Consider the following 13,226-nt stretch of genomic DNA (forward strand, 5'->3'; position numbering starts at 1 on the left):
GCATCCTGGGAAGTCGGAGGACCCGCGCGGTCCTCCCAGCGCCGCCTCCCATACGGTCAGGTCAGTGCGTCACCGCGTCATCACCACTCCCCCCCCCCCCCCCCACCCCCGGGATATAACAATAATAATCCCCGCATCTCATATCTCATACAGCGCCTCATCGCGTCAGGAGGACGTCACAAGGGGCTTCACGTGACGTCTCGTCCTCACCTTCCAGGCCCTGCAATGGCCTTACCCTCTCCGACCTACTGACCCCCAAACAACCTGTCCGCTCCCTCCGGCCGCCTCCACCCCCCCCTCACCCCACCGCTCCCCCCGGCCCGGCCCGGCCCAACCCCACCATCGGCGGTCGGGCCTTCAGCCTCTGTGCCCCCCCCCCCACCCTCTGGAACTCCATCCCACCTTCCCTTTCCCTCGCTCCCTCCCTCGCTCCCTCCCTCGCTCGCCTCCTTCGAGACGTCCTCCCGACGTGAATGGCGCTTTACAAATGTCATTTTGGATTGGATTGGATTTGCTGTAAAGTGGAGTGACTGTGCGTTTGCGCGCACAGCAACGCCCCCCCCCCCCACCACCCACCACCACCCGCAAACAGCAACACAATGAAGGATCAATTTTTATTTTTGATGGGTTGTTGGCCAGGACACAGGGAGAAATCCTATTCTCATGGCAAATAGTTTTATCTGTTGGCCTAGCAGTAGGTAGGAACCCACATGTTGTTGGTGGATTAGCGGATTGCTTTTCTGGGGGTAATAATCTCTTCAAATAAATAATAATAATTAGGACACTGCTGTGCGCAATTGGCTGCCACGTTTTGCCCACAAAATATGCAGTCAATTCACTTTACTGTATATGCTATGAAGCACTTTGAAACATCATGAAAGTGTGATAAGGTACTGTATCAAATGCAAGGATTATTAGTATTATTATAAATAGTGCAATAAGATCTTTAACATCTCATCCAAAGGACAGTGTCTCCCAACAATACAGCGCATTCACCCCCAGTATTCAACTGGAGTAACGGTCTGTACTATGAACTGAAGATTCAATGTGAGGTGTAATCATTTGAGTTTGATGGAAGGCCTCAGACCTGGTCATTTCTTTAAGAATGGCAAGATAAAGCAGCAATTTGCAGCCACTCACACCCTGGCAGTCACACCAGCTCCTCTGTCGGTCTCTCTGTCTGATAAACATAAGTTTTAATTGGTCTTGGTTACTTTTGCACCGGGAATTCTTCTACAATAACCTCTATAGGTCTAAGCATTGACACTGTTCGATCATTCAGACCGTGCAGGGCCTTTTCCCTGATAATAATCAAGATGAGAATTGTGTAGGAACAATCTAAGATAGTCATAAAAAACATTGTATTAGGAGGCTATTTTACAGCATATAGGATCCGCATCTTTTCATAGCTTGCATTGATTACTCAACAGTTAATCATTTTTAATATGTTTATAAATGTCCATATGACACATTACTCTTCTGGCTAAAGCCACTGGTTTTGTTCATCCTAGCTATTTAACTTAAGAAAATAAAGGACAAACCTTTTAGTTCCAAATTACTCATGCTTGAGCTGGGTGGTGTCTATCACAAGTCGAGCAACACACGATATGCTCTGTTCAGAATTTTCCTATAATATGAGGAGGTACTTTATTATCACTAGGATATCCAATGATCAGAAGAGGAATTAACTATTAAAGATATAAACATAATTAAAGATTCTGTCTTCAAGTCCTCCCTCAAAACTTACCTCTTCAACTGCACCTATGGTGACCTCCCCCTTCCCTTGCTTGTTGTCTGACCACCTTCACTGTAAAGTGCTCCAAGAGGTTATTGTTTGTGAAAGGCACTATATAAATGCAAACTGTTGTGGTAAATAAAATATTAACCCTAATTAGTGTATAAATACATACCTCTAAATTATTTATGAAATAACAGGCTGTCCCATGCCCTGCAAACTGATGAGTTCTGAGCAGCGAATGCAATGCAAAACAAGAGGTCTTAATACAAGACATAAATGCATTAAGCATTCCCAAATTTTGCTCCTTCCACCCCATTTTCTCCTTTCTTTCTTGCCCTGCCTCCCCTGTTAGTCCTTAAAACGTCTCCCTCCCAACATCCCCCAGTTCTGACAAAGGGTCGTGGACCTGAAACATTAACCCACTTTCCTTTCTCCATAGATGCTGCCTGACCTGCTGAATGTTCCCAGCGATCTGTTTTTGTTTCAGATTTCTGGCATCTGCAGTATTTTGCATTTTACCCATGAATCATATGTTGCTTTATATATTGTTCCAAAGAAAATACATTTAGCTACTTAAAATGGCACTACTAGTTTTAATTGTTAAACTTGATAATGAAACTATCTGAATCCAGAATACAAGCTGTATGTTTTAGAGGCCTTACATTATTACATAACTGATAATATGATGCAAACTCACTTCACCTCAATCCACAACAAGGCAGGGTATTGCAAAATTAGGGCTGAAGCCTAACCAACATTGTTGACAAGCCTACTTTACAGATATTTGTAGGTCAGTCTGTGCTTGAAATAGGGCTGTTGATTCTTAAAGTGGGTCATATTAGAGAAAAACAAGAGGCATCTGCTCACATGCCTGAACTGTTACTGCCAGTTTGTTGTGGTATAATCGCCTTGTGGGAAAAGGCAGCAGGGGCACTTCTGGTTGTGGTCCTTAAAGCTAATTTGCCTATTTCAGTGATTACTGTGTTCTAATTTAACTTGAACTCACAGGCAAATCAGATGGTCTCAACGTTTTCAACATGAAATGTTTTTACATTTGCTTAGCAATTTTTTTGGGGGGATATAATTGTTGCAATAATGTGCATCAGGGGTTGAAAAGGGTATATTTTCTTGTATTTTCAGCAAATGTGTTTTTTGGGTTAGTCAGGTGTCATGACACACATGGAAACCTATCACCATGGTGAAGAGTATCCAAACCAAACTGAGAATTGATTATTTCTCCCTCTGATACACTTTATTGCAACTATATTAAACCAAATACCTCAGAAGGCAGAAGAGCACACAGTATTATTAATGAACTTTATTCAGTTAAAGACACTATTTCTCAAAAATATTGCATTATGTATTTACATAATAGGAAATCTACTCCCTGTGATCTGTAATGTTTGCAAATGGTAGAAGGAAAGAAAATGTGGAATACATATAAAAGTAAATTACCAAACAGACCTTTATCACAACCAAACAGCTAAAATTTTATTTTACTTCTCCAGTATAGTACAACATTTCCAAGCTGAATAAAGTTTTAAAAAAAAGTTTAATTCTAATCCCAAAGTCATAAAAGATTTCCCCACCCCTAATAAAACCGCAGATATTTATTTATCATAACTGGATCTGGTCCTTGAGTTGTGCTCATCCACAAAAGTAATTTTCTTTAGAAATGATTCCCCCGAAATAGACCACTTTACATTTCTAAAATCATAAAATGCTTACAACACATAAGGAAGCCATTTCACCTGAAGGAAAAGTGCACTGTATTAATTCTACAATTAATCATCTTGTATGATTAAATATATATACAATTCATTCAGAATAGTTAGGTAATGTAAACCATGTAAAGTTATTGCACAGAGTGTACATATTTCAGCAGTGCATTACATTGCTGGATTTTATATTATCTACGTAACTGTCCATGGTTGTTACTTTTTATTAATTGATTCAAGGATGCGAAGGATATGCAGGAAGAGATTGATGATATCCAAGTACAGGTTAATTGAAGCCAGAATGTACTCTTCAGGTGACAGTTTGTGCATCAGTACGTGTGTGTCGTAGATGATAAAGCCACAGAAGAGGAGAGCTCCTGCAGACGCAAACACTAGTTCCATTGTCTCACTGAAGAAGAACAGCTGCAGTGAACAAAGTTGAAGATGTTATTGTCAAAATCAATATTTAGCTCCATTCTTTCCCCAAAAAGTCAAAGAAAGGAATCAGCAAAAAAAGAAACCATTTTAGAAGCTATAGGTATATATTCAACCATCCTTTAAAAGAAATATTTTCTGCTACTTACACGGAAAAACCCAGCCAGGATCAGAATCCACAGGCAAGCAAAAAGCCTACAAGAAAGACAAATTAAAAAAAACATGATTTTTTGCATTTAGATAATTAGGAATTGATACTGTTTCACAGGTATCAGTTTAATAAAGCTTTTATGGTTGGTATCAGTATAATAAGCCACTCGCCTATATTTTCTATGATGTAAGCACGTGCACCAAGGTAAACAGTAAATTTCCACTTTCACACATTGAGAGGAATTGCTTCACGGACAACCCCAGATTAAATACAGTATAAAACTATCTCAGATTTTCAGGAATGCTTTAGCAGTTACAACTTGTTACAATTTGACATAGTTAAAGAAATCAGATAAAGTTTATCAAGTCTCATCATCAAACACTGAAAATTAATTTTAAAAGTATCACACTAGCAGAAGGCTGCATCTGAATTGGGGAGGCAAGTAAATTATGTTATCTGAATAATGAGATGCCCTTATTTATGAGATGCTCACAATGTGATGTTGAAATATTGTCCTTATACAAATAATAGTCATAATACAGATAATAATAATGATAATAGACAGGACAGCACTGTTTATTGGTATATACCAATACAATGGTGAAACCAGTCTCAACAAAAGCTTTATGGACAGAATGTTGTGCATCTTATGGACCTAATAAAAAGGAATCAGAGATCAAACAAATCACTGAGAGCTTTAAAACGTACAGACTGGTGCACATACCCTGCTCCATATTTACTGAAGTCTCTCTTGGATTGGAATGTGTAGGATGTTAGACCAAGGAATACAGCAGTTGTAAGAACAAATGCTTGGAGAACCACTGAATACTGGTAGAAAGTGACTGAAAGACAAAGAAAGAGAACAGTTTTGAACATGGTTATTTTGTAACAGTCTCTGAAGTGACGCTTGATGTCCACCAATATCCTGTAAAAGTAGGATTTAAATGATTTACCAATACAGCTACAGTAAAACTCACATAAGTTGTATCAGTTGGGACCATAACATTCAATATGATTTGTGCAAAGTCTAAGTTGCAGTTAAACTTGTACCTTAACTGTGCATGTATAATTCAATGCAGCCAGCAAGTGTGCAAACGGGACTTCAGCACTGCAGCCAGTAAGTGCAAATGCAGTGACAAGTCAAGATTATGTTTCCCACGATTCAATGCATCTTGACATGTCGCCACGTCATTGCGAGTTATGGAACAATTAATATGAATAGTGCAAAGAAATCTAAGTTGTTTTGATAAGAAACTGAATAGGACTCGGGCGGATATACAATTTAAGCAATTATACGATTTACAAAGAGAATAATAATCCTTGCATTTGATACAGCGCCTTATCAAGTCTTTGAGACGTCTTAAAGGACTTCACAGAATATACTGTAAAGTGAATTGACTATATATTTTGTGGGCAAAACACAAAAGCCAATTGCACATAGCAGCGTTCCACAAACAGTTACAGATTGTGTGACCAAATTATTATTAATTTTTTGGAGGGAGTATTACTCCCAGAACACGATGCGCCAATTGACTAACAACTGGTTCCTACTTACTGCTAAGTAAACAGAAGCATGTGAGTAAAGAATCTTGCCTAAGATTTCGGTGTCTACCATGGCTGGATCAGTGTAACAGCATAATCAGTATCTGCCAAGCCTGGTTCAGTACATTCCCTGAGAGTTAGCGTCTGACTGGACTTTTTCAGTGTGCTAACACAATCATCGTCTCCCAGGGTTTGTTCAGTGTAATTGCTAACAGTCAGTGACTACTGGGGCTGGTTTAGTGAAGCTGCTGGGATCACTGTGTGACAGGGATGGTTCAAAAAACAGTCAGTGTTTTCCAGGGCAAGTTCAGTGCAGTTGTAGAATCAGTATGTGTCAGAGCTGGTTCAGTGTAGCTCCAGAAAGTTGGTATCAGTTTAGTGTAGCTGTCCAGAGCCAGTGTCTGCCAGGGCAGGTTCAGTGTAACTGCTAAGAATCAGGATCTGCCAGGGCAAATTCAGTGTAGCTGCACAATCAGTGTCTGACAGACCTGGTTAACTGCAGTTGTGAGCCAGTGTCTGCCAGGGCTGCTTCAGTGTACCTGCTGACTGACAGTCAGTGTCCTTCAGTGCTGGTTCAGTTTGTGCCAGGGATGTTTTTGTGTTACTACTGAGTCAGTGTGTGCCAGGGGTAGTTCAGTTTGGCTGCACATTTAGTCAGTGCTATTTCAGTGAAGTTACTGAGTCAAATTCTGCCAGAATTGGTTTAGTGTTTCCAGTGTTAGCCAGGACTGGCTCAATGTAGCTGCATAATTGGTATCTGCCAGGGCTGGTTCAATGTATTTGCTGAAAATCAGTGTCTGTCTGGGTTCTTCACAGTCATTCTCTACAAGGGTTTGTTCAGTGTAATTGCTGAGTCAGTATTTGCTGGGCCTGGTTCAATTTGACTGCGCAATTAGTGTCTATCAGGCCACGTTCAGTGTAGCTGCTGAGTCAGGATCTGCCAGGGCTAGTTCAGTGAAGTTCCAGAGAGTTGGTGTTTGCCAAGGTAGCTCATACTTCCATGCATTTATAACATCCAGGCTCGACTATGCAAACTCCCCGCTTGTCGGCTTCCCCAACTCCTCCCTCCATATGTTGTAGATCATCCAGAATTCTGCAGCCCATGGCCTCTCCTGCACCAGGCTCCGTGATCCTATCTCCCCCATCCTCGCCCGACTCCACTGGCTTCCCATCACACAGAGGATACAGTTCAAGATCCTGGTCCTCACCTTCAAAGCCCTCCATGGTCTTGTTCTTCCCTACCTCTGCGACCCCCTAGCAACCTGCCCGCTCCCTCCACTCAGCGGACTCCGTCCTGCTTCACGTCCCCCGCCTTGCCCCCCCCACCACCATTAGTGGGCGGGCCTTCAGCCACTCTGCCCCCACCCCCTGGAACTCCATCCCACAGTTCCCCCTGCCTCGCCCCCTCCAAGACCCATCTCAAAACCCTCCTCTTTGACCGTGCCTTTGATCAACGTTCCTCCCCCCCGCCCACCAGTCTCCCAATCCCGACCCCCAGTTTGGGTCCGAAACACTGATTGTCCAGTGCCTTGGGACATCCTCCCGACGTGAAAGGCGCTATACAAATGTAATTTTGTTGTTATTGTCAGCACTAGTTTAGAGTTGTTGCCGAGAGTCAGTATCAGCCAGTGCGGTTCATTTCCCGCCAGAAACAGTTTAGTGATGCTACTGAGAGTGTGTGCTAGGCCTAGTTTAGTTGGACCGCACAATTAATGTCTGCCAGGCTGGTTCAATGTAGCTGCTAACAATGTAACATTTCAAGGAAGGAAATTAATATTAGGAGTTCATCACTTGAGAAAACTAAACAGAATCAGAGTGTAAAACATGACCACTGACTGAGGTCAGGGAAGGTGCTGGGAGACTGATTGGAGAAAGTATATTTGGAGTGAGAGTGAATTAAACATCTTGGAATACATTCACAGTGTGGTATAATTTTTCCTCAAGGAATCATAACAAAGGGAGTGCATCCAAGGGACTCCGGGAAACAGTTCCAGGAAGTGGGGTCAGAATGGCCCCCAATGGTGGGACAGATTGTGTGGGAGAAATAAAGCAGGCCAGTGATCTCTCAGTGAAGTGAGCGGATTTGTCAGTGTAGGAAAGATGACTGAAAGTGCGGTGGAGGGCTTTGAACATTGGGAGGGATCAAGTTAGAAGAAGTCTGGGATGAAGTTCCAGAAACAGGGAGCAGATATCTGAAAGCTTAGTTGCTCCGTGAGGCAGATAGTGCAGGGAGGTATAAAGCTGTCCAGTATTCGCTGAGCTAAGAGTCTGATAGGTAGCGTTGTTGGAGGTCACAGAATCAGGATGGGGCAACGCCACTGCAGAGGTCTGGATAGTTGAAGCTTGTGTGGGAAAGAGCGTGGAGAAGGGTATTGGCCTAGTCAAGCCTGGATGTGATGAAAACATAATTTGAGCATGCTTGTGGGGTGAGGTATTGGCAGAGGTGGGCAATGTTACGGTGGTGAGGGAAAGCAGCATGTCTGAGAATCTATTTAAAATTTATAATAGTCAATTCACTTTACAGTATATTCTGTGAAGCACTTTGAGACATCTCGAAGATGCGATAAGGCGCTACATCAAATGCAAGGATTATTATTATAATCCATAAATCACGAGAAACTCTCCCCTACCCTCCCCAAACACACCCAATCCTTAGTGCAGGATACTACAAAATGTTCTATCATGGAGCATATTTATAAAGTATCTTTTGAAAAATGAGAATTACAAATTTGAAGATAATTCCTTACCTGCAGTGGCCACAGTAATAGCCTCAAAGAGGGTCTGTGAAGAAAACACATTTAATACGTCAATACATTTGGAAAAAAATCTCCCTCTCCAAAAAAGATATACGACTGCTATTGTACAAACATATAAGATGACAAACGTGTAAGTATAGACCAGCCAAAATCTGTATTTTTTTAAAAAAGGTAAATTTGCATAGCTGGTAAAGAGTGGCAATACAAAAGAAGGGTACTCATAGGCAGCACCTATCAAACAAGATGATGCAGACCTACATCTACACCAGCTACATAAATGCTAACAGTTTACCACCAGACAGCCTTGGTTTTTAGCAGTCGGTGGTACTGAATTTGCCCTGGTTGATACTGACTGTGGGTAGCTACACTGAACCAGACCTGGTACACACTGACTCGGTACCAATATGAAACCAGCCCAGGCGGAAACTGAAGCAACACTGAAGGACACAGAGTTTGCTATTGCGATTGGCTAACACTGCAATGCTGAGTTGTTTTGCAATATAATTTAATAAAGGTATAATATCATCAAATACTTACAAAAGCAAACAGGAGGTACAGGTTAATGGGGTGCTGGTGCCTGTAGATTGCCAGGGCAATGATCAGCCCCAGAGATCCTAAAGCTGGCACCAGGACAAATGCTGGACTAAGATGGGAAAAAAAATATATATTAGAGGCAAATGAGGCAGAAAAAATATACAGTAAAGTTATCATGTGTGTTTTTATTGAATTGATGATGGATTTAACTAGTAGTAACAGATAACTGTGCAGCTACTGCACTATTCCATAATTTGCACCAATATTAGAATTGCATATAAATAATTATGCCATGGTCATAGTCTGCTTTGGAAGTCAGCTCAAACTTTCAATTGGTTGAGATCTGACTTTAAAACATTTATGGCAATTAGTGTCTTTCAGATCAGTGACAGAATGGGGGAAATATCTTCAGAAAAAAGATTAATTTCAGGTTGGAATTCATGCCAATGGTATTCTGCATGGCTGCCAGTATAGCCTCTCAAAAAATCCTACCAAGATTAGTAATTCAGCATGTGAAGTGTCACAAAAGGATTAAATCTTTTTTTAAAAAAAACACTTTTCAAACAAAATTCAAACAAATTCCCTCTTTTTAGAAAAGGAAAAAGAAAAACTCCCAAGTGTTCCCAAAATTTAGCCTAATTATTTTATTAATCAATCCACAACTGTTTGTGGGTCACTGCTGTGGGCAATTGGCTGCCGGGTTTCACCCACAAAATATACAGTATATTCTGTGAAGGGCTTGGAGACGTCACAAAGACATGATAAGGTACTATATCAAATGCAAGAATTATTATTTATTATTAATCTAGTTCCAATCCAGGGTTACTTTGAACAGAAGTACCTTGTGTGTATAAAGTCCTTAATTGTATCACTGTACATGAAAACAGCAGATGTCACGGTAGTCAAAATAATCTGGAGAGACAGGATGGTGTACACCTTTCGCAGGAAGGCTGTCATGTGAAAGGCATAAGAAGAATTAAGCAAAACTATTATGAGATAAACAAATCTGTACATATCAACATATCTAGCACGTATGGTACAGAACTGTTTTATAATTTCTAAACTGCCACATTTCAGTGAACCTGTATTAAGGGGGAATTCACCCACAGTTTTCAATGTCATCCGTATCATTAGTAATACCTTCACTGTGCTACGGTAACAACAAGCACCTGAAATCTTAACCACAAAGAAAGGAGAACATTTTTGAGTTCAAGCATTTCAAATGCTGACAAATTTTAATGATAACATTTTTAAAAATTACATTTGGCTCAAATGCCATGTTTGGACAAGCTTATGATACGCTTCTCCGGCTCCCTGTTCTGCCCTCCACACACATATGCACGTATACTACATACACAAACACTACACACACATACTACATACACACATACAACATACATAAACACTACACACGCATGCTACATACACACACTACATACACAAACACTACACACACATGCTACATGCACACACAGACTACATACACAAACACTACGCACACATGCTACATACCCACACACATACTACATACATACACACATACTACATACCCAAACACTACACACACATGCTACACACACACACTACGTACACAAACACTACGCACACATGCTACATACCCACACACATACTACATACATACACACATACTACATACCCAAACACTACACACACATGCTACACACACACACTACGTACACAAACACTACGCACACATGCTACATACCCACACACATACTACATACATACACACATACTACATACCCAAACACTACACACACATGCTACACACACACACTCACTACCTACACACACAACATACACACACACTACATACACACACACACACTACATACACACATACACACTACATACACACACACACTACATACACACACACACTACATACACACACACACTACAAACACACATACACACTACATACATACATACACACTACATACACACACACACACTACATACACACATACACACTACATACACACACACACACACACACACACACTACATACACACACACTACATACACACACACACTACATACACACACACACTACATACACACACACACTACATACACACACACACTACATACACACACACACTACATACACACACACACTACATACACACACACACTACATACATACACACTACATACACACTACATACATACACACACACACTACATACACACACTACATACACACACACACTACATACACACACACACTACATACACACACACACCCCTCTTGCCCACGGCGCATTTAGACGTTATATAAACACAAATTCTGCCGCAAATGAAGCTACACGCGCCACTGCCCGACAGTGTGTCAGACACAGCGCACAGTGTGTGAGAGGCCGCGCGGGGCCTGTGACGGCCTCTCTCTGACTCTCACCCATTCGGATGTGGACACTGGCGGACGCCACGTTACTGCCGTAGTTAAAGTCATCCTCAATGGAGGATCTGGGGTAGTGTTCCGCCTCCATCTCGCTCTCGCTCTCCCTCCCTCTCTCTCTCTCCCTCTCTCTCGCTCTCCCGTCGGTTTCTTTTCCTCTGGAAAACCCGAACCGTCTCCAATGGCGACTTCACCAACGACAACAAGTCCGACCTCAGCACCAACTGCTTCCGGTCCCGCCCACACCCCCCGCCCCGCCCACCAGCTCAGTGTGTCGTCACAGACAGGACAGCCCCGCCCCCAACACACACACACACACAGACAGTGCACACACACACACCAACACACACTGACAGTGCACACACACACACCAACACACACTGACAGTGCACACACACACACCAACACACACTGACAGTGCACACACACACACCAACACACACTGACAGTGCACACACACACCAACACACACTGACAGTGCACACACACACACCAACACACACTGACAGTGCACACACACACACCAACACACACTGACAGTGCACACACACACACAAACACACACTGACAGTGCACACACACACACCAACACACACTGACAGTGCACACACACACACAAACACACACTGACAGTGCACACACACACACACCAACACACACTGACACCGACACCCACATACACACACACCAACACACACTGACAGTGCACACACACACACACACACTGACAGTGCACACACACACACACCAACACACACCGACAGTGCACACACACACACCAACACACACTGACAGTGCACACACACACACACCAACACACACTGACAGTGCGCACACACACTGACAGTGCACACACACACACCAACACACACTGACAGTGCACACACACCAACACACACTGACAGTGCACACACACACCAACACACACTGACAGTGCACACACACCAACACACACTGACAGTGCACACACACACACCAACAAACAATGACAGTGCACACACACACACACACACACACCAACACACACTGACAGTGCACACACACACACCAACACACACTGACAGTGCACACACCACAACACACACTAACAGTGCACACAACACATATTAACAGTGCACACGCACACACCACAACATACACTGACAGTACACACACACCACAACACACACTGACAGTGCACACACATACCACAACACACACTGACAGTCACACACGTACCACAACACACACTGACAATGCACACACACACCACATACTGACAGTGCACACTCACACCATAACACACACACCACAGCACACACTGACAGTGCACACAACACACACTGACAGTGCACACTGACAATGCACACTGACAATGCACACACACAACACAACACAGACTAATAGTGCACACGCACACCACATCGCACACTGACAGTGCACACACATACAACTCACACCGACAGTGCACACAACACACACTGACAGTGCACACAACCCACTACAAACACAATGACAGTGCACGCAACACACACTGACAGTACACATACCACAACACGCACGAACAGTGCACACAACACACTAGCAGAGCACACAACACACCACACACTAACAGTGCACACAAAACACCACAGCATACATTAGCAGTGCACACAATAACCCTCCACTTAGCCCTTCAAGTAGGATAGCATCTCAGAGCGCTGAACGCACATTCAAGCACTTTACAGAATGAGATCAATTAAGCACACTTGCAGCTGATTCAGTTCTATTACTGAATTGCTCTATTGTTGGATGGCTCTTCTGCTTTTGCTGGACACACTGACATTCTCCACAGCTAAATGGTTGATATTACTGAGGTTTTTCTTCCATCCCCCGAGAAGTGTGTGTGTGTGCGTGGGGTGGGGGGGGGGGGGTGGTAGTTGGGATGGAAGTAAGGGTGGGGGTTGTTGT

General features: G+C 42.8%; 1 protein-coding gene across 1 annotated transcript; it reads right to left on the reverse strand.

Moving 5' to 3' along the window:
• Positions 1 to 3,208: 3,208 nt before the first annotated feature.
• tmbim4 (transmembrane BAX inhibitor motif containing 4) lies at positions 3,209 to 11,501 on the reverse strand. Its single transcript, NM_001292802.1, is given in 7 exon segments — positions 3,209 to 3,879; positions 4,041 to 4,086; positions 4,767 to 4,884; positions 8,332 to 8,365; positions 8,878 to 8,983; positions 9,716 to 9,824; positions 11,298 to 11,501. Coding segments are annotated over 7 exon segments (711 nt in total). The 5' UTR covers positions 11,389 to 11,501; the 3' UTR covers positions 3,209 to 3,672.
• Between the last annotated feature and the right edge of the window lie 1,725 nt (positions 11,502 to 13,226).

Source organism: Callorhinchus milii, unplaced genomic scaffold, assembly GCF_018977255.1.
Source record: "Callorhinchus milii isolate IMCB2004 unplaced genomic scaffold, IMCB_Cmil_1.0 Scaffold5, whole genome shotgun sequence".
NCBI classification, from domain to species: Eukaryota; Metazoa; Chordata; class Chondrichthyes; order Chimaeriformes; family Callorhinchidae; genus Callorhinchus; species Callorhinchus milii.